This window comes from Globicephala melas, chromosome 19 (genome assembly GCF_963455315.2).
Source record: "Globicephala melas chromosome 19, mGloMel1.2, whole genome shotgun sequence".
NCBI lineage: Eukaryota > Metazoa > Chordata > Mammalia > Artiodactyla > Delphinidae > Globicephala > Globicephala melas.
Genome location: NC_083332.1, coordinates 5,866,861 through 5,894,437, shown reverse-complemented (window position 1 = coordinate 5,894,437; position 27,577 = coordinate 5,866,861). Strand labels below are relative to the sequence as shown.

The window sequence follows — 27,577 nt, the reverse complement described above, 5'->3', positions numbered from 1 at the left end:
GGGGTGTAGGGGTTGTCTCTGGTTTTCTGGTACCTGGCCCCGGGGTGATGAGAGCAGGATAACGGTCCAGAGAGTAAGAGTTTGATAAAGGAAGTGGTTTGGGCTGATCGGTTTGCAATATGAAGGGCAGGCTTGCAGGCAGATCCCTTAGAATCTCTAGAACTTGACTAGCACTGGCAGGGGCAATCCCTCGAGGGTTAACAGAGCCCCGGTTGTCAAAACATCAGAAACACATGGTGAATACATCCCTAAACATACTCTGCTGGGTTCTCCAATTCATCACTGGGACTCTTGTTCCTGACTCCCAGCCAGAGATCTATCCCTTTCCCCCATCACCTCTTCCTGCACTGATACACTGCAAAGCATGTCTGTGTTTCTTCTAAATACAGCTTAATACAAACACGCCCTTTGAGCTGAGCTCCCCACTTAGCTCTTATCCCGCTGAAGCCTCCCCACCTTCCCCCAAACATCTGCATTACCTGCACCTGCATTGCCTGCATCTGCATTGCCTGCATCTCTATTGCCTGCACCTGCATTACCTGCACCTGCAGTGCCTGCATCTGCATTGCCTGCATCTGTATTACCTGCATCTGCATTACCTGCGTCTGCATTACCTGCACCTGCATTGACTGCATCTGCATTACCTGCGTCTGCATTACCTGCATCTGCATTGCCTGCGTCTGTATTGCCTGCACCTGCATTACCTGCACCTGCATCTGCATTGCCTGCATCTGTATTACCTGCATCTGCATTACCTGCGTCTGCATTACCTGCACCTGCATTGACTGCATCTGCATTACCTGCGTCTGCATTACCTGCACCTGCAGTGCCTGCGTCTGTATTGCTTGCACCTGCATTGCATGCATCTGCGTTACCTGCGTCTGCATTACCTGCACCTGCATGACCTGCATCTGCACTGCCTGCATCTGTATTAGACAGTCGTCCCATCCTGCCCAAGTCTGAAATGCACTGTTTCTCCGCACTGCCAAACAACTTGACTGACATTTAGGGCAGGAAAACCAGAGTCAGCTTTGATGCTGCACTTCTTCCAAACAGGCTTGCTCAAGCAAAGTAAGCTTTTTGCCCCTCAGAATCATTGCCCATCTGCCCCCTTCTCCTCCCGTGTCCGTATCAACCAGCCCTACTCATGCTCATCCTCTGATCCCTGACTTTCATTTATTTCTTGACCTATGGCTAATGTGGCCATCACTGAGGTCTCTGAGCGAATCCATCACCCATGCATCCACTTATTCCTTCAGCAACTATCTCCCACTTGTTGATTGTTCTGAGCACTTGGGTAATCTCTGTATTTTTACAGAGACAGTGGAAAATTTCCCTTGCTGTCAAGGACTTACATTTATTGAGGGGAGTGGGGCGGTTGTGGTGAAAGCAATGAACAGGTGAGTAGTGAAAGTATACAGGAAATGAGAGCTATGGAGGGAGATGCAATGGGAGGGACAGTTCTGGCGGTGGGAGTCTTTGAGAAAACCCCTGCAGCAAGTGAAGGAACACAGTGGGAGCCCCTGAAAGAGAGTCGTTGAAGGGCTCTAGACAGAGGGAGCCACAAGTGCTGGGCTCAGAGGTTGTGACGAGCTGATGCATTGGAGAGACGCATCGCTTAATCATGACGAAGCCGCCATAAAAATCCCAATAGTGTGGGGCACAGGGAGCTTCTGGCTGGTGCACAAGTGGAGGTGCTGGGAGAGTGATGTGTCTTGAGAGGGGGCGGAAACCCTGCACCCCTTCCCACATACCTTGCCCTGTGTGTTTCTTCATCGGACTTTTCACGCCTTCCTAAGCTATATCCTTTTATAATAAACTAGTAATCTAGTAAGTAAACGGTTTTCCTGAGTTTTGTGAGCCACTCCAGCAAATTAATCAAACTTGAGGAGGAGGCCATAGGAACCTCTGATTTATAGCCAGTTGGTCAGAAGCACAGGTGACAACCTGGACTTGTGATTGACATCTGAAGTGGGGGGGAGGCAGTCTCATGGGACTGAGCCCTCAACCTGTGGGATCTGACACTATCTCCAGGCAGACAGTATCAGAATTGAGTTACACTGTAGGACACCCAGCTGGTGTGGGAGAATTCCTTGGTGTGGGGGTACAAAGAACCCACGCATCTGGTGACAGAAGTGTTGCGAGTGTGATAACAGTGCGAGAGTAAAGGAGAGACACACAGGAGAAGTGAGTTTTTCCATAAACACCCTCCTGTTTATGGAAAACCTCAGGAAACCTCAGAGGGCCAGGAGTTGAGTTTGTGATCAATAGATGTGTGACCTTGGGAAGAACCTACCCTCTCTGAGACTCCGTTTCTCTCCCTGTAACGTAGTAATATTTCCTCCATAGGTCTGTGTGGGTGCTCAGTAGAACTGGGAAACCATCTATAGCGTTATATTTGTTGGATGACTGAATCAATGGAACCTTCAGAAACGTTTGGTAGCAGAATGGAAGAATGAATAGATGCTCTGTCCCAGAGTCAAATTCACTTCCTGGACCCTCTCTCCCTTCTACCCCCGAAACTACCTTGATCTGACCCCTTCCTTTGCTCTCCATCCAGGATCACCGGCGAGAGTCCAAGTTAGAGGATCCTCCTGACCCCACCAGCTCGGCAGGGGCCACCCCCACCTCGGGGATGGAGGAAGAGCTGCATTACGCCTCCCTCAGCTTCCATGGGATGCGTCATCCTCAGGAGAGCGCCCACTCAGAATACACGGAGATCAGGACCAAGTGAGGGACCGCACGCGGCATCAGCCTCAGGCACGACGTCCATTTCCTCTACGGGAAGGTGGACCCACAGGCTAATCCTTAGAGACTTAACATCCCCGTAGGTGATGGGTTTATGAACTACTGTTAGTGCCTTTCCTGCTCTATTGGAACTATCTTAGGCTTTGCATTCAGAGACACCTGGCATCAAACCCACGTTTTCTCATTCAGCAAGAGTATGATATCATGCGCGGCACCTTACCCCGCCATGTCTTGGTTTTCTGCTTTGGTGAAATGGATGTGAGAGGTCCAGCATCACAAGGTTGTTGTGAGGATTAAACGAAAGTACCAAATATGCAACAGAAGTCTTCATACATTGTGACCTTTGTCCACGGAACAAAAGCTCACAACCTAAAAGTTGCACGTTATGTTTTATTTGGGGACCTTACTGAGGACTATAGCCTGGGAGAGAGCCTCTCCCATAGCTCTGAGGAGCTGCTCCAAAGAGGTCAGGGAGGAGCCAGGATATAAAGTGTTTTTGCTGAAAACAAACAAACAAACATGTAGTCGAACATCAAAAGATGTCCAACCACAAACATCAGACGATCAGAGTAATGACTTTGGAGCTTTTAGAGCTTTTCTGTGTATGGGAGGATGCACAGTCTGAGCTGACTGGAAATTAGTCCTTAGATGCAGCTTAACACTCTAGGGCCAGGATCGTGTTTTTCTGGTCCTGAATTCCCCTCAGGGCACACCTTCGGGGGAGACCGCAGTGGTTGATTGTTTAATGGCGGACAACATCCTTTGTTTACTGAAACCGCAGGCAACATTTTGTTTGTTTGTTTGCTCAATTCACCCAGAGGCTGGGTATGTCCTGTCCCGGGCACCACATCGCCTACATGTCAGTCTCACTGTCTACTCAAAACCCTCCCATGGATCCCTTCCTTGACTGGACCTCCAGCACCATCTCCTGCCATTCCTGAATCTTCCCTTTCCACCCTCCCTGTCTTCTACTAGTCCTGCTATAGCCAAAATCAAGTAATAACATTTAGAGAATTTCCTAAATCTTAGAGCTGACCACAGCCAAAATACCGCTCTCTCCTCAAGCCCAAAGAATAATTTACAAGCTTCTCAACCTGACGTTTGAGGTCAGGGGTCAGGAGACCTTTCTGCTAAAGGGCCAGATAGTAAGTATTTAGGCTTTTCAAGCCATAGGGTCTCCGTTGCAACTATTCAACTGTAGTGCAAAAGCAACCGTGGACAATTTGCAAACGAATTAAGGTGGCTGGGGGCCAACAAAACTTTATTCACAAGAACAGGCAGCCCCAGGGTTGTAGGTTCTAGGTTATTCTTAGTCTCACCCAATCTGCTTCTCCATCACCGTACCCCAAACCACCTATCCCTCAAGCCATTCTCTAAGAACCCATTCCGATGCATCCCTCACTGTCTCTGAGCACCTGCATCTCTCCTTCCAGGAAGACCCAGCCCCATGAAGTCATCTGGCTAACACCTTCTTATCCTTCAAAGTGCGTTCAAAATTATAGTCTGGGTTGAGAAGGTAGAGGGAAGCGAGAGCTTGGAAACGTCCTCCTACAAAGCCTAACACTCTAATTTTACTGCAAATCAGTTGAAACAAAAACAGCCCCAAATAGACCAGCAGCACCAAAAGCATGGCAGGGACCATGCATGACGCCCCAGTTTCTAAAGTGACACTTGAACAGATGAAAGATTCTGGTGTGGTGTAAGAAAAGGCGCCCAAACCCGGCGCCTCCACCCAGAAAGGACAGTTAGGTCAGACTTCCGTTTATGATAACGTCAGCCTGCGTGATGCGACTCATCACATTAACGGTCGATGGTTAGCCTTCCAACCCAGGCAAGAGGACACTGGCCCATTGTTCCCTGCTTCTCCCTCTGTTCACAACGATAAACCCTGCGCATAGTGCAAGACACAGCCAAAGGAGAATTCTGGAAAGTGGTAAGAAGAAGGCAGGTTGCCTTAGGACCCCAGGACTGGAAAAACAATGCAGAGTCAGGGCATCCCAGTTCCTACAGCCAAACGGGGATGAACACTCACACCCACCGTTTCCCAAACCCCGACTGAGAAACAGTCAAGTGTTATCATCATAGTGTCAGGAATGCACTCACCTGTCCCATCATCCGGGTTCTGTCCTCCTCCCTCCTTGGGGCTCCCGCAGCCCCGTCCTCCCCGCTGCATCAGCCCAGGCCACGCCCCACTGTGATTGTGTCTCCGTCCCCCTTCCTGACCCTGGCTGGTTCTCCTCCAGTGGTGGCCTCGCCTTAGCCCAACCCCACAGGACACTCTGCTCAACAGATGGGAGACAGGCACCCAGGGGGCAGGAGCGGCCACCAGCTCAGCCAGTGGAGGGACCTGCCCGAACAGCGGCCTGTTCAGCACGTCCTGGCCTGGGGAGGGGAGCGGAAGCGTGGCCAGAGTGAAGTAAGAGCGAGTAGAGATCAGAGCCGGTGCTCGGAGTGAGGCAGGAGATAGATGGGCTCCAGGCTAGACATTTACAACTGGCCTCTTGTTCACACTTCCTGGGGTGAGAAGAAGATGGGCTCCAGGCCGGACATTCATTCCCAGCCCCCTGTTTACATTTCCTGAAGCACGAGAGGAACAGGCTCCAGGACTCCATATATGACCGGACTCCTGTCTATCTTTCGAGATCTGCACCTCGATATAAAAACCAGCGACAGAAATAATAGGGTAAATAACCAGACATTGGACATTTTTATGGCAGGAACAGAGTGGGACAAACCCTGTTAAAAGGTCACGAGGCCATGCATTTGCCACCCTTGGGGCAAGGGAGACATTGCACATGCGCAGAGAGGCTCCTTGGGGTCAAAAAGGGGGAGGCGCCACCCCATAACATGTGAGGCTAAGGCCGTCCCATAGGCCTCTGGGCTGGAATCCATCTTGGAAAAAAGCTGCGCACGCATGCTGTTGAGGGTCCTAGGGCAGGTCAGGTGTGGAAAAAGAAACCAGATAATTGGCCAAAGGGAAACAAAGACCCGGAAGAACTGCCCTACATGAATGACGTAACCGCCTTTTTATGGGGCTCTTCCTCATTGGGGGGACGCCCACACCCTTTCCCTCCGGGTGTGCGTCTCTGCCCGGCTTCTATCTTAACTAAACAAACTGTGTCTCTGTGTGCTCTCCCCCTTGTTGTTGTGCTGTGTCTCTGATAATAAGCTTTGTACCTGTTTTTACAGTTTTGCCTCCGTGAGAGATGCATTTTTCACTGGCGGCAAGGGCCAGGGGGTGTGGTGGCTGGGATTCCTGGTTTTCATCCAGGCGCCCCAGGTTCAATTCCTGGGCAGGGAACTAAGATCTCGCTTCACGCCACCGCTCCCTGCCGCCACTCTGAGAGCAGGAGAAGCCGAGGTGTCCTCGGGTTACCACCTCCTTCATTCCCTTTTCTCCTCCTGTCCTTGGAGTGGCCCCATCCTGCAGGCTGACCACGGGCCACTGTGTGGGCTGCGTCAGTTTGGGCTGCTCTAGGCTGCTCTGAGCCCTCCACTTGTACGAACACGTCGAATCTTCGGGGTGACCCCGTGGGTTCACCTGCTAGGGCTGCCGTAAGGAAGTACGGCCGACTGGGCGGCTTGAGCAACAGAAATTCATTTTCTCACAGATCAGGAGGCTGGAAGTCTGAGATCAATGTGTCAGCAGGGCTGGCTTCTTATTATTGTTATTTTAAATTTTTAATTGAAGTATAGTTGCTTTACAATGTTGTGCTGATTTCTGCTGTACAGCAAAGTGATTCAGTCACACCTATATAGACATCCTTCTGAGGCCTCTCTCCTTGGCTTGTAGATGGCCGTCTTCTCCCTGTATCTTCACGTGGTCTTCCCTCAGTATGCGTCTGTGTCCTAATCTCTCTTTCTTACAAGGACACCAGTCCTATTAGATGAAGGCCCAGCCCAATGACCTGATTTTATATTAATTACCTCTTTAAAGGCCTTGTCTCCAAATGCAGTCACACTTAGAGGTACTGGGGGTTAGGACGTGCACATAGGAATCTGGGGGGTGACACAATCCAGCTTCCAACGCCGTGCGAGCATAGGCACACCTCTGCACAGAGTGGTTAAGCGCTTCCCCAAGGTGGCACAGCAAGGATTAGGGAAACAAGCGCCAGCCTAGAGCCATCTGCTGCAGAGCCTGTGCCCCTGAGCCCCGCATGAAAGCCCTCAGGGGAGGAAGCCCCCGGGAAGCGCTGACCACCACTGAGCGTGGGACTCAGAGTGACCCCTGAGGGATGGGCAGGGCCAGACACCTGACCTGCAAGACAGCCACAGAAGAGTCTGTAGAAAACGCCCGCCTCTGTCCTTGTGTCAGATGCTCCCACAGACGAGGGTTGAACATTGTGATCCTTCCATGTGACAGATGAGAAAACTGAGGCCTGGAAGGGAGAAGGGCGGGGCCCACCTACCTCCAAACACTGGCATCCCCCCAGGGCCACGCTGGCTGCCATTTTGCTCCCAGTGCCCGGCGCCCAAGCCTGGCATGTGCAGGGAGGCCTGGGGCAGGGGGCCGTGAGCAGGTCAGGAAGCCTCAGGACCCCCTGTGGGATCATGTCCTGGTGGCCACCCTCCTGGATCCTGGTCTCATCCTCTCTGTCCATTTATACCTGGGAACTCGCCTTCTAGCTGCACGGAGCGATGGGGTTTCCTCCTAGCCTCTATCTGGGCTGCCCCTATCTCACACTGTATCAGCAGGAGCTGGGGCGTTGGAGAAGTTCTCAAGGGTGGAGACAACGTCTGCCGCATTCTTGCCTTGTGCTCCACTCCCCTGAAAGGAGAGGTGCCCCTGTGCCGTTGTCGTGTTCATTTTGTTCCCAAGTCCAAGCTTGCTCTGCTCGCCTCACAACGGGCGCGTGAATCGGAGATGAGGTGTTGAGGGAAGGAATGACACCTTTATTCAGAAAGCTGGCGGACCTAGAAGACGGCAGACTAGTGTCTCTGAAGAACCTTTTGACTGGGGTTTGGATGCCAATTTCTTTTACAGCACAGAGAGGGAGAGGAGATGAGGAAGTAAAGTGAAAAGGCCACAAGCTTAGCAAACATCTCCTGGAATGGCCAGCCTCGGGGAGGGAATGCGTTCATTTTTCTTCCTTGCAGCCATCCACGGGTGGAACAGCGCCCAGATGCTTCCCTGAACGAAGCCACTTTGTTTTAACCTTCAGGCGGAGGGGCAGGGCTCCCCGAGGCAGGCCATTATGTAGAGACAGTATCCTTTTAATGAACAAAAGCAGTGGAAAGCAAAGGTTAAAGTAGAAGAAACAGATCCAACACGGAGTCAGGATTGACTCTTCCCTGTTACAATTCCAGTGACTAATCACAACCTCTTTCGCCCTGGCGGGACCCATCCCCGTCTTTCATGCATGGAGCCTTCCCGGCTGCCCCTCCTGCATCTCACACCTGGCGGGGACTGACCGGCCTGATTTCCTGCGGACAGAGGTGTGGGAGGGACAGGCTGTGGACAGGGATCCGGGAGACGCCTTTGGGCTGTATTCGCTGCTCGCGACCCTCACCAGGGCCTCACATGGAAAGTAGAAGTGGTGACTCTCCAAGGTCCACGCAGCTCCGGCAGCATGTGGGTGCGGAGTTCCTCTTTTGTGGTCGGTTACCTTCTGACCTCAGCTCTGGGCTTCCTGTGGGGGCTTCCTCTCAATCCTGTGACACAAAGGCCCCATCACTCTTACCCCAAAGATGCTGCTATTGCCACCACCGCTGCTGCTGCTGTCCCTGCTGTGGGCATGTGGGTGGGCTGCGGGGAGACGGGTGGGCGGGGCAGGGGCTGCCGCTGATCGTTATTCCTACGCAGGGTCCCTGTATCAAGACAAGAGATACAGGCTGCAGGTGCGGGGGCCTGTGACGGTGCAGGAGGGCCTGTGTGTCCGCGTGCCCTGCTTCTTCCAGTATCCCCGGGACGACTGGGACGACTCTGTCCCAGCTTTCGGCTACTGGTTCCAGGAAGGGGCCAGAACCCGCCAGGATCGTCTAGTGGCCACAAACAACCCAGATCGTGAGGTGCTGACGGACACCCAGGGCCGATTCCACCTCCTTGGAGACCCCCGGACCTACAGCTGCTCCCTGGACATCAGAGATGCACGGCAGGGAGACACGGGGACATACTTCTTTAGGGTGGAGAGAGGGCCTACTGTGAAATATAGTTATTTAGAGAACCAGCTCCACCTGCATGTAACAGGTAAGGATTGTGTCAAGGAGAGGACACACACACAGGGGCCCTGAGGGCCCCCAGGGCAGGGCTGGGAGGGGACCTCCTGTCTTCTCATCCTGGGAGGGGCCCAAGGGGACCTAGGAGGACAGGCCGCTGCGGCTGGCCTGGGGCAGAGACAGCTCTGAGGGGCACACTCGGGGCCCCCCATCCAGGGCCTGGGTCTGTTTCTCTCTCCTCTTCAGCTCTGACACAGACACCCGACATCCACGTCCAGGGGACCCTAGAATCTGGCCTCCCCAGGAATATCACCTGTGCAGTGCCATGGGCCTGTGAGAGGGGGACACCCCACACCTTCTCCTGGACCGGGGTTGCCCTCCCTTCCCTGCACCCCAAGGGCCCCCACTCCTCGGTGCTCACGCTCACCCTGGGGCCCCAGGACCACGGCACCAACCTCACCTGTCGAGTGACCTTCCCCGGAGCTGGCGTGAGCGCAGACAGAACCATCAGGCTCAACGTGTCCTGTGAGCGCGGGACACCGGGTCCCTGAGGGCGGAGGGCGTTGGGGACGGGAGGGAGGGCCTGGGCTACTGCATGCTGAGCCCTGCAAGCTGGAACTGGGGAGGAAGGAAAGAGGACACTACTCCACCCTCTTCCTATTTCTAGTGTCTCTGGGGAAAAGGGCCAATGCCTACCTTCCTGCCGCTGAAAAGGGGACTGTTATGTCTGTCTGTCCAGATGCACCCCAGAAGCCGACCGTCAGAGTGTTCCGGAAGGAAGACACAGGTAGGTCTAAACCTCTCTTCTCCAGGGGTGTGGTGGAAGTGGAAGTGTCTCTGCCCTTCGGAGCAGAGCTGGGGATCAGAACTCAGATGGCAGAGAGGCTCAGGCCCGGGGAGGGGACAGCAGAGGTGGGACAACCCCCACTGGCTCATCAGCTTACGCACTGGCCTCCCCCTTTCGCTGGCCCTGCTCTCATGGGGTATCGCGTGGCCTCTTCCTTGTCTGTTGGACGTGGCTGTCCCCACTGCCAGGGCTCCATCCTTGTCCCACATCCTGCCCTCATTCTCCTTAGGATCTAGACCCCACCTACTCCTTCAGTTTCCTTCCCTCATTTTAATGTTATTGTTTACAATAGTAAGCATACGGGACTGCCCTGGCGGTCCAGTGGTTAAGACTCCACGCTCCCAATGCAGGGGGCGCAGGTTCGATCCCTGTTCAGGGAACTAAGATCCTGCATGCCGCACGGCACAGCCAAAATAAATAAAACAAAAAGTAGAACGTAGTTGAAAAAAATAAAGAAAAGAAAAGAAAAGAATAAGCATACCATGTGTGTTAGTCAGCTCAGGCCGCCATAATAAAACACCAGAGACTAGGTGGCTTAAAAACTAGTTTATTTCTCACAGCTCTGGAGGCTGGGACGTCTGAGCTCAAAGCGCCGGCTGATTGGGTTCCTGGTGAGGGCTCGCTTCCTGGCTTGTGCACGGCTGCTTTTTGTCTACGTTCTCTGGTATCTCTTATAAGAACACTAACGTTATCGTGAGAATCTCAGTCTCATGACCTCATCTAACCCTAATGACTTCTCAAAGACCCGTCCAAATACCTCCAAATACCATCATATTGGAGGTTAGAGCTTTGACATATGAATGTGAGGGGAACATAGTTCAGTCCCTAGCGCAATTTAACAAGAATGAAATAGTATTCAGCACTTGTGTATCCCCCCTCTTGGTTATCTTTTCGAACAGAACCCACACATGTACATTTTAAAACACACACATATATGCAGATCATACTACCCACATGCTTTGCATCTCTATTAGTATTTTTTAATAAACTTTTCATATGGAGTAATTTTAGACTCACATGGTACAGAGACTTTCCACAAATCTCTCTCCTCATCATTAAAATCCTCCATCCACGTGGCATATTTGTCACAACTAAGGAAGTGACGTTGGTACATTTCTACAAACTAAACTCGCCTTTTTCTCAAACTTGGTATATCTTGGAGATTCTCCTGTATCTGTACCTAGGAAACCCTCTTCATTCTTAATGATGACCCCATGGTTTTCCAGTTAGAAGTATATTATATGATAAAGTACTTAATAGGTCTCCTGTTAGTGGAAAACTACGGTGTTTCCCATCCTTTGCAAAGACAAGACAAATGTGTGGGTCTGGAAGATTACTCTTGAGACAGAAGAAAGTCCTAGATCGAAGGGCATGTTTGTAATTTCTACAGATATTGCCGAATCGAGCTACATGGAAGGTGTTCTGCTTACGCTACCCCCTGCTATGTGTCTATTTCCCTGCTAAACATTTTCATCCTTGCTGATACCATAAGTGAATACACTATCATGTTAACTTGCATCATCATTTTGTGAATAGGTTGGGTATCTTTCATTGTGTTTAAAAACCATGTGTATTCCTTTTTTTTAATTTTTATTGCGGTACGCGGGCCTCTCACTGTTGTGGCCTCTCCCATTGTGGAGCACAGGCTCCGGATGTGCAGGTTCAGCGGCCATGGCTCACGGGCCCAGCCGCTCCATGGCATGTGGGATCCTCCCGGACCGGGGCACGAACCCGTGTCCCCTGCATCGGCAGGCGGACTCTCAACCACTGCGCCACCAGGGAAGCCCCATGCCTATTTCTTTGTGGTCTTTTTCTTGATGATTTGAAGAAACTCTTTTCATATTAACGCAATCATCTGTGTATAAGTTGAGAGGATTTATTTTCATCCTAATCTTGGGCTTTTGACTTAGTGTATGGTGATTTTGCTAGGCAAAAACATGCCATTTTTCTTGGCCGCACCGCGTGGCTCGTGGGATCTTAGTTCCCCAACCGGGGATCTAGCCTGTGCCCCCTGCAGTGGAAGCACGGAATCCTAACCACTGGACCGCCAGGGAACCCCCGCCATTTTTTTTTTTTTAAGTTGCATTCAGTGATGTACTGGGACTAGCTCTTACTGGTTGGCGAGAGCCAGTTGTGCCATTGTGTCCATCTTTTCCCACTTCTGGGTTCAGAGGCTTCAAATTAGGTGCTTGAAATTGGCCAAGATGGGAGTTTTTACACAGAGGAAATTGACAAGTGCTACAAAACAGGAAGATATGAACCCTTAGGCAATGAAAGAGACAGACAAACAGACAGGCAGACTGAAGCTAGCTTTCTCTCTGTCCTGCCAGGACCTGAAAGTCTGGGCCAAAGCCTATCTCTCCCAGTCCAGGAGGGCCAGTTCCTACGCCTGGACTGTGTTGCCGACAGCAACCCTCCTGCCAGGATGAGCTGGATCCGGGGGAGCCTGACCCTGAGCCCCTCCAATTCCTCGAACCCAGGGGTCCTGGAGCTGCCCCGGGTGGAACTGGAGGACCATGGGAAATATGTCTGCCGAGCTCAGCATCCGTTAGGCTCTCAGGAAGCATCTCTGAGCCTCGTTGTGAAAAGTGAGTTGGAACACACCTGAGGGAAGGACCCCTGGGTTCTAGGGAGGGGAGAGTCTCCTCTGATCCCTCCCATCTCTCCCCACAGACCCCCCGCAGCTGCAGGGACCCTCCTGCTCCCAGGAGGAGGAGGGTCTGCACTGCGACTGTTCCTCCCGAGCCCAGCCGGCCCCCTCCCTGCGCTGGCGGCTGGGGGAGGGGCTGCTGGAGGGGAATTTCAGCAACGCCTCCTTCAAGGTCACCTCCAGCTTGGCTGGGCCCTGGGCCAACAGCTCCCTGAGCCTCCGCGAGGGGCTCAGCTCTGGCCTCCTACTCAGCTGCGAGGCCCAGAACGGCCACGGGAAACAGAGCGCCACTGTCCTGCTGCTGCCAGGTCTGGGAGCTATGAAGGGCCGTGTCCGGGGAAAGGGGACACACGAGTCTGCGTCCTAGAAGATACTGAGAGGGAGAGAAATGGGCCTGATTCAGGGCAAAAGGGGAACTAGAGTTCAGGGTCCTCTGTCGGTTGGCTGGGGTGGGGGCTGGGGACACAGGAACCTACAATTATATAGAAGGATGGGGGACAAAGGACAGAGTCCTGGATAGAAGTGGGCACACTCGTGGGTCATGGATTTGAGAAGGCTCGTCACTTAGGTGCCTGCTTAGGGAGACTGCAGGTCACCCCAAGTCTCTTATTTGCAGGGAGGCCAGCACCCAGGACCGGTGTGGTTTGGGGGGCCGTCGGGGGATCCGGCGTCACAGCCCTGCTAGCTCTCTGCCTCTGCCTCATCTTCTTTGTGTGAGTGGTGGTCGCAGTTTGGGACAAGACTTCCCGAGGTGGTGGTGTGGGGGGCAAGGGGCGAAGGAGGGGGAGACTTAAAGAAATTTTCAAAACTCAAAGCTCAGAGCTGAGGGCCCTGGTAGAGTGATGAAGCCAGGAAGGAGGGCCGTTAGTCAAAGCGGCATCAGGAATGCAGCCTCCTGACATCTTGGCCAAGTGTGGACTCTGGTGCCAGCCATCCTGGAGGAGGGAACAGGTGTTCTGGTCATGGTCTCTGCAGCTGGACGCCAGCCTGCATTCAGTCAGTCCTTCTCAGCTCCATGCAGTGAGTCCACCAAGCCAAGAAAGGCCCTGGTCTCTCTTTTCAGAGTGAAGATCTACAGGAAGAAATCAGCGGAGAAGGCATCAGGCAGAGACGGCGTCCGTCCCGCACTGACTTCCATCTCTCTGGTGAGTGATGTGGGCAACTTTCCATCCAGTGTCTCCACTGGACACCTCTCCCCTAACAGGGTCCGTAGCAGCTTACCCAGCACCTCAAAAAATGAGTTCGTCCTCCCCACCTGCAAATTTGTTCTTCCTCCTGAATTTCCTGTTGCACTCAAGTCACTCTCCTCTTTCCCCTCCATCACTTCCCAGAGCCAAGAACTGCCCAAGTCCTGTCCATCTTCCTTTTAGCAAAGCTCATCTCCATTTGGCCCCTTCCCTGCTGAGCCCTCACATTCTCTCTGCCGGGTCACTGGCTTCATCTCTCCTCCCCGAACAAGCTCTCGGCAAGAAATTCCCCGAACGGCTGTCCTTCGGTCGCCCTGTGCTTACTCCCCACTGTCTAGATCCAACAGAAATATGATGCGAGCCGTGTATATAACTTAAAACTTAGCCACGTGAGTAAAGTAGAAAGGAACATGAGATCAATTTTAATATAATATTTTATTTAACCCAACGTAGCCAAAGTGTTATTTCAAACATCATGTCATCAACAGTCAACATAAACATACAAATTATTGAGATTTCTCTTTCTTTCTTTCTTTTCTTCTTTCTTTCTTTCTTTCTTTCCTTCTTGCTTTCTTGCTTTCTTACTTGCTTTCCTTCTCTCTTTCTCCCTTCTTTCCTTCCTCTGTTTTCTTTCTTTCTTTCTTTTTCTTTCTTCCTTCCTTCTTCCTTCCCTCCCTCCCCCTCCCCCTTTCTTTCTTTTTTTTTTTAATTTATTTATTTTTAGCTGCATGGGTCTTTGTTGCTGCACACAGGCTTTCTCTAGTTGCAGCGTGTGGGGGTTACTCTTCGTTGTGGTGCGTGGGCTTCTCATTGTGGTGACTTCTCTTGTTGCGGAGCACGGGCTCTAGGCGCAAGAGCTTCAGTAGTTGTGGCACACGGGCTCAGTAGTTGTGGCTCTTGGGCTCTAGAGTGCAGGCTCAGTAGTTGTGGCTCACGGGTTTAGTTGCTCCATGACATGTGGGATCCTCCAGGGACCAGAACTCAAACCCATGTCCCCTACATTTGCAGGTAGACTCTTAACCACTGCGCCACCAGGGAAGCCTCTCTTTCTTTCTTTCTTTCTTTCCTTCTTTCTTCCTTCCTTCCTTCCTTTGTTCCTTCATTCCTTCCTGCGTTTCTTTCTTTCTTTCCTTCTTTCTTTCTTTTTTCTTTCTTTTTTCCTTCTTTCTTCTTTCTTTTTTCTTTCTTTCTTTCTTTCCTTCTTTCTTCTTTCTTTCTTTCTTTCTTTTTTCTTTCTTTTTTCTTTCTTTTTTCTTTCCTTCTTTCTTCTTTCTTTTTTCTTTCTTTCTTTCTTTCCTTCTTTCTTCTTTCCTTCTTTCTTTCTTTTTTCTTTCTTTTTTCTTTCCTTCTTTCTTCTTTCTTTTTTCTTTCTTTCTTTTTTCCTTCTTTCTTCTTTCCTTCTTTCTTTCTTTTTTCTTTCTTTTTTCTTTCCTTCTTTCTTCTTTCTTTTTTCTTTCTTTCTTTCTTTCCTTCTTTCTTCTTTCCTTCTTTCTTTCTTTTTTCTTTCTTTTTTCTTTCCTTCTTTCTTCTTTCTTTTTTCTTTCTTTCTTTCTTTCCTTCTTTCTTCTTTCCTTCTTTCTTTCTTTTTTCTTTCTTTTTTCTTTCCTTCTTTCTTCTTTCTTTTTTCTTTCTTTCTTTTTTCCTTCTTTCTTCTTTCCTTCTTTCTTTCTTTTTTCTTTCTTTTTTCTTTCCTTCTTTCTTCTTTCTTTTTTCTTTCTTTCTTTCTTTCCTTCTTTCTTCTTTCCTTCTTTCTTTCTTTTTTCTTTCTTTTTTCTTTCCTTCTTTCTTCTTTCTTTTTTCTTTCTTTCTTTCTTTCCTTCTTTCTTCTTTCCTTCTTTCTTTCTTTTTTCTTTCTTTTTTCTTTCCTTCTTTCTTCTTTCTTTTTTCTTTCTTTCTTTTTTCCTTCTTTCTTCTTTCCTTCTTTCTTTCTTTTTTCTTTCTTTTTTCTTTCCTTCTTTCTTCTTTCTTTTTTCTTTCTTTTTTCTTTCCTTCTTTCTTCTTTCTTTTTTCTTTCTTTCCTTCTTTCTTCTTTCTTTCTTTCTTTCTTTTTTCTTTCTTTTTTCTTTCCTTCTTTCTTCTTTCTTTTTTCTTTCTTTCTTTCTTTCCTTCTTTCTTTCTTTTTTCTTTCTTTTTTCCTTCTTTCTTCTTTCTTTTTTCTTTCTTTCTTTCTTTCCTTCTTTCTTCTTTCTTTCTTTCTTTCTTTTTTCTTTTTTCTTTCTTTTTTCTTTCCTTCTTTCTTCTTTCTTTTTTCTTTCTTTCTTTCTTTCCTTCTTTCTTCTTTCCTTCTTTCTTTCTTTTTTCTTTCTTTTTTCTTTCCTTCTTTCTTCTTTCTTTTTTCTTTCTTTCTTTCTTTCCTTCTTTCTTCTTTCCTTCTTTCTTTCTTTTTTCTTTCTTTTTTCTTTCCTTCTTTCTTCTTTCTTTTTTCTTTCTTTCTTTCTTTCCTTCTTTCTTCTTTCCTTCTTTCTTTCTTTTTTCTTTCTTTTTTCTTTCCTTCTTTCTTCTTTCTTTTTTCTTTCTTTCTTTCTTTCCTTCTTTCTTCTTTCTTTCTTTCTTTTTTCTTTCTTTTTTCTTTCTTTCTTTCTTTCCTTCTTTCTTCTTTCCTTCTTTCTTCTTTCTTTTTTCTTTCTTTCTTTTTTCCTTCTTTCTTCTTTCTTTCTTCTTTCTTTTTTCTTTCTTTTTTTCTTTCTCTTTCTTTCTTTCTTTCTCGACTTTGAACTCCAGTATGCCTTTTGTACTCAGCACATCTTTGTTCTGACTCACCACGTTTCATGGGCTCCAGAGCCACGTGTGGCTGGGGGCTCCTGCGCTGGACAGCGCAGGCCTAGGAAATCAAGACCAAATTCTTCAGTCTGGTGTTCTGTGATCTGTCCCCTGCCAAGTTCTCCAGCCGGCATCCTGTCCCTCCCCACAAAATGAGCTGATTATATTCTATGATATTATGATTTATAATAAGAAATATATATTTGGTCTTTATCCCCTATTCCTGGCACAGAGCTCCTAGAACCCTTGAACTTTCCTGTGATGGGAGTGATAAAAGTATTTCTTGTTATATTCATGGAGTGACTTTTGGGAAGCACCTAAGGATGGGGGCTGGTTGCTGGGAGAACCAACCATGCAATTGGGGGATTGGAACTTTCAGTCCAATGACCTGACCTCCAGGGATGGGAAAGGGGCTGGAGGATGAGTTCAATCCCCAAGGGCCAATGATTCAGTCAATCATGACTACGGAATGAAGCCTCCATAAAACCCCTCAAAGTATGGGGCTCAGAGAGCTTCCAGGTTGGTGAACAAGTGGAGATTTGAAGAGATTGAAGCAATCGGAGAGGGCATGGAAACTCTGCACCCTTTCCCTATACCTTGCCCTACACATCTCTTCCATCTGGCTGTTCCTGAGTTATATACTTTAATTTAAAAAAAACAGCTAATTTAATAAGTGAAATATTTCTCTGAGTTCTGTGAGCTGCTCTAGCAAATGAATGGAATCTGAGGAGAGGGGTTGTGGGAATCTCTGATCGACAGCTGTCTGGTCAGAAGCACAGGTGAGAATCGGACTTGTGATTGGCATGTGAGGTTGAGGGTGGGACAGTCTTGTGGGACCGAGCCCTTAACAGTGTCAGAATTGAGCTGAATGGTAGGACACCCAGCTGGTGCTGCAGACGTGCTTGTTGGTGTGCAAATCCCCCTGCCCCTGCCCCATATTGGAAGTGGTTCCAGGATCCTTATATCTCCAGGCAGGGCTCACTCTTTGTGACTGTGCGTTTGCATTCGAGATTTCCTCTGTCCTGATCCCATTTGCACTGGTCAAGCCCTCAGTCATCTTTCTTGCCCCAATTAATTTTTTTATTTTTATTTTTTATCGATCTATAGTTGATTTACAATATTGTGTGAGTTTCTGGTATACAGCAAAGTGATTCCTATATATATATTCTTTTTCAGATTATTTTCCATTATAGTTTATTAAAAGATATTATACGTAGTTCCCAGTGCTATACAGTAGGACCCTGTTGATTATCTGTTTTATATGTAATAGTGTGTATCTGCTAATCCCAAACTCCTGATTTATCCCTCCCTGCCTCCCCTGTAACCATAAGTTTGCTTTCTGTCTGTGAGTCTGTTTCTGTTTTGTAAATAAGTTCTTTTGTATCATTCTTTTAGATTCCACATATAAGTGAAATTATATGATATTTGTCTTTCTCTGTCTGACTTACTTCACTTAGTATGATAATCTCTAGGTCCACCCATGTTGCTGAAAACGGCATTATTTCCTTCTTTTGTTAAAAAATGTATTTTATTGAAGTATAGCTGATTTACAATGTTGTGTTAATTTCTGCTGTACAACAAAGTGATTCAGTTTTTTATATATATATATATATATATATATACACACACACACACATCCTTTTTCATATTCCTCTCCATTATGGTTTATCACTGGATATTGCTTTTTTTTAATTAATGAACTTATTTATTTATTTTTGGCTGCGTTGGGTCTTCATTGCTGCATGTGGGCTTTCTTTAGTTGCAGCAAGTGGGGGCTACTCTTCGTTGCAGTGCACGGGCTTTTCGTTGCAGTAGCTTCTCTTGTTGCAAAGCATAGGCTCTAGGCGCACAGGCTTCAGTGGTTGTGGCACGTGGGCTCAGTAGTTGTGGCGCACGGGCTTAGTTGCTCCACAGCATGTGGGATCTTCCCGGACCAGGGCTCAAACCCATGTCCCCTGCATTGGCAGGCGGATTCTTAAGCACTGTGCCACCAGGGCAGCCCTATCACTGGATACTTAGTTCCCTGTGCTATACAGTAGGGCCTTGTTGTTTATCCATTCTATATATAATAGTTTGCATCTGCTAATGCCAGACTCCCAATCCATCCCTCCCCCACCCCACCCTCCTTGGCAACCACAAGTCTGTTCTCTATGTCTGTGAGTCTGTTTCTGTTTTATTTCATTCTTTTTTAATGTCATGCCAATTTATGTCATTTAAATATTCCCCTGCCCTATACCAGACCGACTGTCGTCATGCATCCCTGTAATAATCACAGGCCTGTCCCCACCACACTGTGAGCCCCTGGAGGGTAGTTCAGGTCTCCTGCAGACCTCTGTGACTCTCACCCACAGCACCCTGCTTCTGTCCATCAAATCACAATTTGCAATTCGATAAGTTTTGAGTGCGCAACAATTTCATACAGTCCCCTTGTCCTCATAGACTGTCCAAGGTCAGGGATCTTGTCTGTGGAAGAATCACTTCACCTTGCTCACTCGGTCTGTTTTCCTAACTGTAAAATGAGGATAACATTTATATCATCCGTGGAGGGAAGTTGTAAGCATTCAGTGGGGTGAGAAACAAGAAGAACAGACCACTATGATTAAAGGAATGAATGAATGAGTGAGTGAGTGAATGAGTGAATCCTCAGGAAATGGGTGTGAAATGGATAAGGGAATAATTGCCCCCCTCAAGCCCCAGGTTCCCTTCTCCAGACCTCAACAGCCAGCTCTGAAGCTCTTCTCTCGTCCCACTCAGGGTCACCTCAATGAATCCTGTTCAGACAGCCCCTCGGACTACCAGACCCCAGCTCCGGCCACCTCCACCCCAGGGAAGGAGCAGGAGCTCCATTACGCCACCCTCAACTTCCACAGGCTGAGGACCCACAACTTTCAGGACACCACTGAGTACTCAGAGATCAAGATCCAGAAATGATGCCCCCGCCCCCAACCCCAGAACCAGGCTGGAGCCCAGAAAACGCATCTCTGAAGAAAATGTGTGCCAGGCACCGATTCTTGAGGACTTGGCTGCCCTCTGAGCCAGAGCTTATGAATGAGAAGGTGAAGCTCCTTGGAGCGGCTGAAGGGCACAGAGAGTCCTAGGTTCAAATCCAGACCCTGGCAGCCCTGAGGGTGTTATATCAGGCAAATCACTTTACCTCTCTGTGCTTCAGTTTCCTTCTCTGTAAAATGGGGATAATATCCATTAGGTACATTGTTAAGTGGGAAAAATGCACTTTGGGAGTTGCTAACTACATTGCTATGTGTTAAGTTAGCCTCAGCATGGAGGGAGATGTCAGCTCTGCCACATATTTCTGTTTTGCCTCACTGTTTTTAAGAACATGAATTATTTTTTGTTCGTTTGTTTTTCCGGGAGGGAGGAGATAAAACATGTATTATTTTTTTTAAGTAAATCTAAATTTACCTCTCTGGATGGAGACGATATTTCCCAATACATGTATCTAACAAAGGACACCCAGGATATATAATGAATATATTTTTTTAATAATAAATAATTTAAAAATAAATTTGAAGGCTTCCCTGGTGGCACAGTGGTTAAGAATTCACCTGCCAATGCAGGGGACACGGGTTCAAGCCCTGGTCTGGGAAGATCCCACATGCCGTGGAGCAACTAAGCTCATGCGCCACAACTACTGAGCCTGTGCTCTAGAGCCCTCGAGCCACAACTACTGAACCCGCGTGCCACAACTACCGTAGCCCACATGCCTAGAGCCCGTGCTCCGCAACAAGGGAAGCCACCACAATGAGAAGCCCGCGCACCGCAACGAAGAGTAGCCCCTGCTCACCCTGACTAGAGAAAACCCGCGTGCAGCAACGAAGACCCAACGCAGCCAAAAATAAATAAAATAATAATAATAATAATAAATATATATATTTTAAAATAAATAAATTTGAAAAAAAATTTAAAGGGCTATGTAAAGAGCTTCCACGAATCCATTAGAAAAAGGCAGACAACCGAACAGAAAGACAAAATAGTCAAATGGCCAATAAGCATAGAGAAAAGTATTCAACTTCTGTAGCTGTCAGGGAAATAAAAATTAAAATCACAGTGGTGCCAACTGCATAGTCACACTGGCTAAGGTAATAAAAATAATGTCAAGGAAATCAAGTGTTGAGGATATTACGCTAAGTGAAATAAACCAGTTACAGAATGACAAATGCTGCATGATTCCAGCTCTAGGAAGTATTTAAGGAAATCAAACTCTGAAACGAAGGTAGAGGGGCCCTGGGGGAGACTCAGAGAAGGGGAGTTAGGAAATTGCTCTTCAATAGGTGTAGAGTTTCATTTTTGCAAGATGAAAACATGGTAGAGATTTGATGGCCAACAATGTGCATGTCATTAACATTACTGTACCGTGCACTTAAAAATGGTCACGATGGTAAGTTTTATGTTATTTTTTTTTTTACCACAATGTTTTTAAAAGTACTGTATAGTGGTTACCCGGGGCTGGGGACTGGGGGTGTCGGTGGACAGTTCATGTTTAGTGGGTACAGAATTTCAGTTTCGGAGGATGAAAAGGTTCTAGAGACAGACGGAGGTGATGGTTGCACGATGTGAATATGCTTAACGCCGTTGAATTGTACACTTGAAACATGGTTAAACCAGTATGTCATGGGTACTTCATCACAATAAAAAATGTTTCCTTAAAGAACATCAAGGGGCTTCCCTGGTGGCGCAGTGGTTGAGAGTCCGCCTGCCGATGCAGGGGACGCGGGTTCGTGCCCCGGTCCGGGAAGATCCCACATGCCGCGGAGTGGATGGGCCCGTGAGCCATGGCCACTGAGCCTGCGCGTCTGGAGCCTGTGCTCCGCAACGGGAGAGGCCACAACAGTGAGAAGCCCGCGTACCGCAAAAAAAAAAAAAAAAGGAAAAAAAAGTTAAAAAGCAGTTTTCACTGCTGAGGGCCCAGATTCAGTCCCTAGTTGGGGGACTAAGATCCCACAAGCCATGTGGCGCAGCTGAAAAAAAAATCAAAAACCCTAATCTTAGGTGTTAGAAGTCCACATACTGGTTACCCTCAGTGGGTACTGGCTGTAGGAGGGCAGTAGGGGTATCCTGGGGTTTCCAGTAAGGATCTGTTTCTTGATCTGGGCATTCATTGCTCAGATATATTCACTCTATGAAAGGTTGTTGTTGTTTTTTAAATACTGGGTCCTACTCCTATCCTTTTTTTTTTTCCAAATTTATTTTTATTTATTTTTGGCTGCATTGGGTCTTTGTTGCTGCGCACGGGCTTCCTCTAGTTGCGGCGAGCGGGGGCTACTCTTTGTTGCAGTGCGTGGGCTTCTCACTGTAGTGGTTTCTCTTGTTGCGGAGCGTGGGCTCTAGGGCACCAGGGTTTCAGTAGTTGCAGCACACAGGCTCAGTAGTTGTGGCTCCCGGGCTCGAGAGCACAGGCTCAGGAGTTGTGGCGCACGGGATTTGTTGCTCTGTGGCATGTGGGATCTTCCCGGACCGGGGATCGAACCCGTGTCCCCTGCATTGGCAGGCGGATTCTCAACCACTGCGCCATCAGGGAAGTCCCTATGAAACATTTTTGAGTCAAACAATTATGATGTGTGCTCTTTTCTATATGACTATTACTCTTGAATAAAACTTACATTAAGCTTTAAAAAGATGATCCTTGTAAGTTTCTAACTCTGATCTCCACCAAACGATAAGCTTCCCCAGGGCAGGGACAGTACTGTGTCCAGCCTTGTGTTTTCAGAGCCTAGCCTTGGACACAACACATAAACTGGACTCAGTACACCTTCGAAATGATTTGCACTCAAGTGCAAGGGGAAGACACGGCCGGGCTCTGCTGAGGCTTCCCATGTTGTTTCCAGCCCAAGCCTCTCTCCTAAGTTCTGAATCCCAGTGTCCTCCTCCACATCTCTCCCTGATTGACCACAGGTGCTTTGCTTTCAGTGTATCCCAAGCCGGACTCTGCATCACCCCTCAAGCCTGGTTCTCGCCTGGGTCCTCCGTCCAGGACTCGAGAATGTCCATCCAGCAGCATGGTGCCTGACTCGCAGTATCAGCCCAGGAGAGCATCGCACCCTTGTGCCTGGATTAGCGCCATCTCCCCACCAGGACACAACTCCTGGCCCAGCACGTCTTGGATCTTGTGAAACAGGCCTCCTCCCCTTCTCCAGTCTCTCTGGTTTCCATTTAGGTTCCTCTCTGTCTGTTCCTCCAAGAGGCCACTGTCCTAACCACTTCCTGAATTGGTGAGTCTGCATCTTCTTCTCCCCCCGGGGGTTGTAAGCTTCCCCTGGCCACTGTATAAAGTGCCTCAAGACCCAGCTACCAGGTCCAGTAGTATTCAAGGCCCAGCTTTCAGCATGAAGCCTTCTTCAACCCTGTCCTATCATCTGGGGAAGAGTCTTTTTAAAAAATATTTATTTATGTATTTGCATTGGGTCTTAGTTGTAGCCGGCAGGCTCACCGGCTCCTTAGTTGCAGCTTTTCAGTTCCTTAGGTGTGGCATGAGAACTCTTACTTGTGGCATGCATGTGGGATTTAGTTCCCAGACCAGGGATCAAACCCGGGCCCTCTGCACTGGGACCGCAGAGTCTTAACCACTGTGCCACCAGGGAAGTCCTCTGGGGAAGATTCTGGAACTCCCTCCTCTGGAACCCCGCAGACCTCATTCATCTCTCCACTGTAGTTTTAATCACAGGGCCTAGAGGCTGTCTAACCTGTCTTAGTGAAGGCAGGGGAGGGCAGCTATTAAAACTGTAAGCGCCTAACCCTCCTACATTGTTGGTAGGGATGTAAATTGGTGCAGCCACTATGGAGAGCAGTATGTAGGTTCCTTAAAAAACTAAAAATAGAGCTACCATATGATCCTGCAATCCCACTCCTGGACATATTTCCAAAGAAAACTCTAATTCAAAAAGATACATGCACCCCAATGTTCACAGCAGCACTATTTACAGTAGCTAAGACATGGAAACAACCTACATGTCCGTCGAGAGTTGAGTGAATCATGAAGATGTGATATTCATACGCAATGGAATATTACTCAGCCATAATAAAGAATGAAATAATGCCATTTGTAACAGCTTGGATGGACGGAGAGATGATCACACCAAGTGAAGAAAGTCAGACAGAGAAAGACAAATACCATATGATGCCACTTACATGCGGGATCTAAAATATGACACAAATGAACTCACCTATGAAACAGAAACAGACTCAGTTATAGAGAACAGACTTGTGGTCGCTGAGGAGGGGAGGGGTGGAAGAGGGGAGGGGATGGCTTGGGAGTTTGGGATTAGCAGATGCGAACTATTATATATAGAGTGGATAAACAACAAGGTCCTACTGTACCGCACAGGGAACTGTATTAAATATCTTGTAATAAACCATAATGGAAAAGAAAAACATGGTAAGCCCTTTCCTAATAACCACAAAATGGAAAAAGTCCAAATATCTATCAATGGATGAATGGATAAACACAATGTGATCCATCCCTACAATGGCATATCATTCAGCCATAAAAGCACGGATACGCGCTACGACATGGATGAACGTCAATAATGTGCTAAGTGAAAGACGCAAGACACAAATGGTCACATGTTGTAAAATTCCATTTATATGAAACCTCCAAAATAGATAAATCCATAGAGACTGAAAGCAGATGAGGGGCTGCCGGGGGCTTTGGGGAGGAGGAACTGGAGAGTAACTGTTTCATGGGTATGAAGTTTCTTTTTGGGGTGATGGAAAATGTTTTGGAACTAGATAGAGGTGTTGGTTACAAAATATTGTGCATATACGAAATGCCACTAAATTGTTCACTTTAAAATGTTTTGTTTTGTTTTGTTTGCGGTACGCGGGCCTCTCACTGTTGTGGCCTCTCCCGTTGCGGAGCACAGGCTCCGGACGCGCAGGCTCAGCGGCCATGGCTCAGGGGCCCAGCCACTCCGCGGCATGTGGGATCTTCCCGGACCGGGGCACAAACCCTCGTCCCCTGCATCGGCAGGTGGACTCTCAACCACTGCGCCACCAGGGAAGCCCTAAAATGGTTAATTTTATGTCATGGTAATTTCTCCTTTATTAAAATAATAATGATAATACTAATAATAGTCATTTAAAGTCCTTCCACCAGGATTCAAGCACCTGCTTCACCACTTAACCTCTCGCTACTACCACTTGCTCATGTGTCAAATGGGGAGGACAACCTTCCTTAGCTCATTTTGTTGCTTTGAGAATTCAGTGAATTCACGCCCACAGGCACAGTGCAGTGCCCTGTGCTTGGTGAGCCGGCAGTGACTGTCACCTGCAGGTGGCTGCTCAGAGTGTACCCAGAGAAACACCGCCCAGGTAATCATTAAACTTACTAAACAACCGCTAGGTTTGAAGCTGTAAACGTGCGGCACCCTGATAAGTGGGTGTTTCTGCGGTCATGGGTAAAGGATGTTGACATGCAAGTTAGCAAAGGAGAAGTATGAGGCTTATTTCAAGCCTTCGTGGTCAGGGTTCTGTTTCAATTCCCCCCCCCCTTTCTTCACCCGTTCCCACTGAGTCAACAACTCCCTGATCTGTCCCCTCTTCTCTAGCCCAGCCTGGCCTCTCTCCCTTGATCATTAAAACACCCTCCTCGGGCTTCCCTGCTGGCGCAGTGGTTGAGAGTCCGCCTGCCGATGCAGGGGACACGGGTTCGTGCCCCGGTCCGGGAAGATCCCACATGCCGCGGAGCGGCTGGGCCCCTGAGCCATGGCCGCTGAGCCTGCGCGTCCGGAGCCTGTGCTCCGTAAACACTTCCTCCTTAAAAATCTGGGCTCCGGTGTCATCCGATCCAGCCCATCACCACCAGCAGCAGCAGAAGGAGCGGATGTGCAGCTCCAACTCTGTCCCTCTCCTCCTAAATGTCCTTCCATGCCTGCCCCTTTCCCTCAAGATGAAATATCAACTTCAGTGAGAGTTATTCAAGAATTTTCACGCTCACACCTTCATCTACCCTTGGCACTCCCTGGTGGTCTAGTGGTTAGGATTTGACGCTCTCGTCTACCCTAAACACACCCCCTTTTAGCCACCACTTCACACATCTTAGCCACATCCCTGTCACTTCATGAAGATCTCATACCCCTTCCTGTCTCTCCAACCTTCATTCATAGGGTCCCATCCCACTATAATATTGTCCCCTTTCTCCGTCTTTGCGGTACATGCTTATCCTTTGAGATCTGGCTCGAGTATCACCTCCTCAAACAAGCTATCGATACATTCCCTGCTTTACCCCGCCCCCACCCTGCACTTTCCCGTGGGTGGATTAGAGTCCAGTTTATCAACCTCAGCACTACTGATATCTGGGCAGTTGGGGGCTGAATGACTCTTTCTTGTGCGGGTGTGTCTTGTGCATTGTAGGATGTCAAGGAGCACCTCTGGTCTCTATCCATGAGATGTCAGTAGCTTCCGCTGGCCAGTTTTGACAACCAAAAATGTCTCCAAACATTACCGAATGCCCGTGGGAGAGCAAAACGTCCCCCACCCCCAGCAGAACCACTGGGTTAGAGCCTCCCTCCTCTGCACTCACACAGATACTTCAGTGGAACAACAAACTTTCTCCAGTTCTCCTTTTCAAAGTCACCACAAACACCATTTCTTCACTCCTGGAAAAGTTTCAAAACAATTAAGTGCGTTTCAGTTCCTTTGCCTCGCATTCATGAGGGGAGCCGTGGGAAATTCCTACCTTTGTTCCTCATTTCTTTGTTCCCCAGACTTCTTTTTGTTGTTGTTCCCAATCTGCATTCTACCATACACCAAGAATAACAAAAGGAAGAAGATACAGTTTCTGCCTCAGAGGAGTTCAAGTTCATGGGGTAAGGTTTGGGGAAGGAACAGAAATACGTAACCTATTAAAACACAGTGTGATGTGGTTCCTATCAAGATGGACATAGGGTATTAAGAGAAAAGTAGGAGTTGGCCAAGCAGAGAAAATGCAAAGCAGCCCAGGTAGTAATAACATCAGGTATAAAACAAGGAGGTGGGAGACACTCTGGCAGCTGTCTGGGCAAGAGAGATCAGTGCGCAGTAGTGAGTCCTGGGGTAAAGGAGACAAGGTGAGGTCACATCCCTAGAAACTTTGACTGGTCTCTGCTCTCCAAAGACTTTGTAGCCATGTTGAGGAGGCTGGACTTCCTCCTTCAGTCTGTCACACAAAAAACAAATCTGGATTAAGATAAAAAGAGAGTTTGTTCAAAAGGATTACTGCAATAAGGGGAATGGGATTATTGCAACGGGGAAAAGGAAACGTCTCTTTGTTAAAAAACAAGTTTTAATAAAGTTTAAAATATGGAAATCATACAAAGCATCTCTTCCAATCACAGTGGACTAAAACTAGAAATCGATAACAGAAAGGAAACTGGAAAATTCACGAATATGTGGAAATTAAACAGCACGCTCTTCAACAATCAAGAGTGTAAAAAGAAATCACCAGGGAAATTAGAAAATACCTTGGGACAAATGAAAACCGAAACACATACCAAAATTTATGGGATGCTGTCAAAGCAGTGCTAAAAGAAAAATGTAGAGCTGTAAATGCTTACATTCAAAACGAAGAAAGATCTCAAACAAGCCACATAATTTTACAGATTGAGAAGCTAGAAAAGCAAAACAAAACGAAACCTAAAGCTGGCAGAAGGAAATAAATAATAAAGATTAGAATCGAGATAAATGAAAGAGAATGGAAAAGCAATAGAAAAAATCAACAAAACAAAGTTGATTCTTTGAAAAATCAACAAGACTGACCAACTTTTTTCATATAAATTTATTTATTTAATTTTTGGCTATGTTGGGTCTTCGTTGCTGCGTGTGGGCTTTCTCTAGTCGCAGTGAGTGGGGGCTACTCTTCGTTGCAGTGTGTGGGCTTGTCATTGTGGTGGCTTCTCTAGCTGCAGAGCACGGGCTCTAGGCATGAGGGCTTCAGTAGTTGTGGCACGTGGACTCAGTAGTTGTGGCTCGCAGGCTCTAGAGTGCAGGTTCCATGGTTGTGGTGCACGGGCTTAGTTGCTCTGCAGCATGTGGAATCTTCCCCGACCAAGGCTCAATCCCATGTCCCCTGCATTGGCAGCCAGATTCTTAACCACTGTACCACCAGGGAAGTGCAAGACTGACCAACTTTTAACTAGATCGACTAAGAATGAAAGAGAAAAGACTCAAATTACAAAAATCAGAAATGAAAGTGAGAATATTACTACTGATTCTAAAAAAAAATAAAAAGATTGTGAG

General features: G+C 47.9%; 2 protein-coding genes and 1 long non-coding RNA gene across 3 annotated transcripts in view; 2 read left to right on the top strand and 1 right to left on the bottom strand.

Annotated features, from left to right (window-relative positions):
* The window catches only part of LOC132594009 (myeloid cell surface antigen CD33-like), a 9,826-nt gene extending 6,857 nt beyond the window's left edge, over positions 1-2,969 (top strand). The window contains exon 7 of the mRNA XM_060289479.2: positions 2,561-2,969. Within this exon, the coding sequence (XP_060145462.1) occupies positions 2,561-2,734 (174 nt within the window). The 3' untranslated portion in view covers positions 2,735-2,969. The remainder of the gene's footprint in view (positions 1-2,560) is intronic.
* Positions 2,970-6,840: 3,871 nt separating this feature from the next.
* On the bottom strand, positions 6,841-9,491 carry LOC138842432 (uncharacterized). The gene is made up of 3 exons (XR_011376988.1): positions 9,365-9,491; positions 8,146-8,400; positions 6,841-7,959 (listed from the first exon to the last, which is right to left on the bottom strand). It is a non-coding gene; the product is annotated as an uncharacterized lncRNA (long non-coding RNA).
* On the top strand, positions 8,437-19,893 carry LOC115850809 (sialic acid-binding Ig-like lectin 5). The gene is made up of 8 exons (XM_060289189.2): positions 8,437-8,935; positions 9,121-9,429; positions 9,644-9,691; positions 12,082-12,339; positions 12,425-12,709; positions 13,018-13,114; positions 13,465-13,546; positions 19,103-19,893. The coding sequence occupies exons 1-8, from the start codon at positions 8,437-8,439 to the stop codon at positions 19,277-19,279; spliced, it is 1,755 nt and encodes a 584-aa protein (XP_060145172.1). The 3' UTR covers positions 19,280-19,893.
* The last annotated feature ends 7,684 nt before the right edge of the window (positions 19,894-27,577 follow it).

Excerpts from the sequence above, each read along its gene's own strand:
- LOC115850809 (XM_060289189.2), top strand. The coding sequence starts at position 8,437 with ATGCTGCTATTGCCACCACCGCTGCTGCTGCTGTCCCTGCTGTGGGCA. Across the intron at positions 9,692-12,081 it reads GTTCCGGAAGGAAGACACAG|GACCTGAAAGTCTGGGCCAA; the intron begins GTAGGTCTAAAC and ends CTGTCCTGCCAG. Across the intron at positions 13,547-19,102 it reads CACTGACTTCCATCTCTCTG|GGTCACCTCAATGAATCCTG; the intron begins GTGAGTGATGTG and ends CGTCCCACTCAG.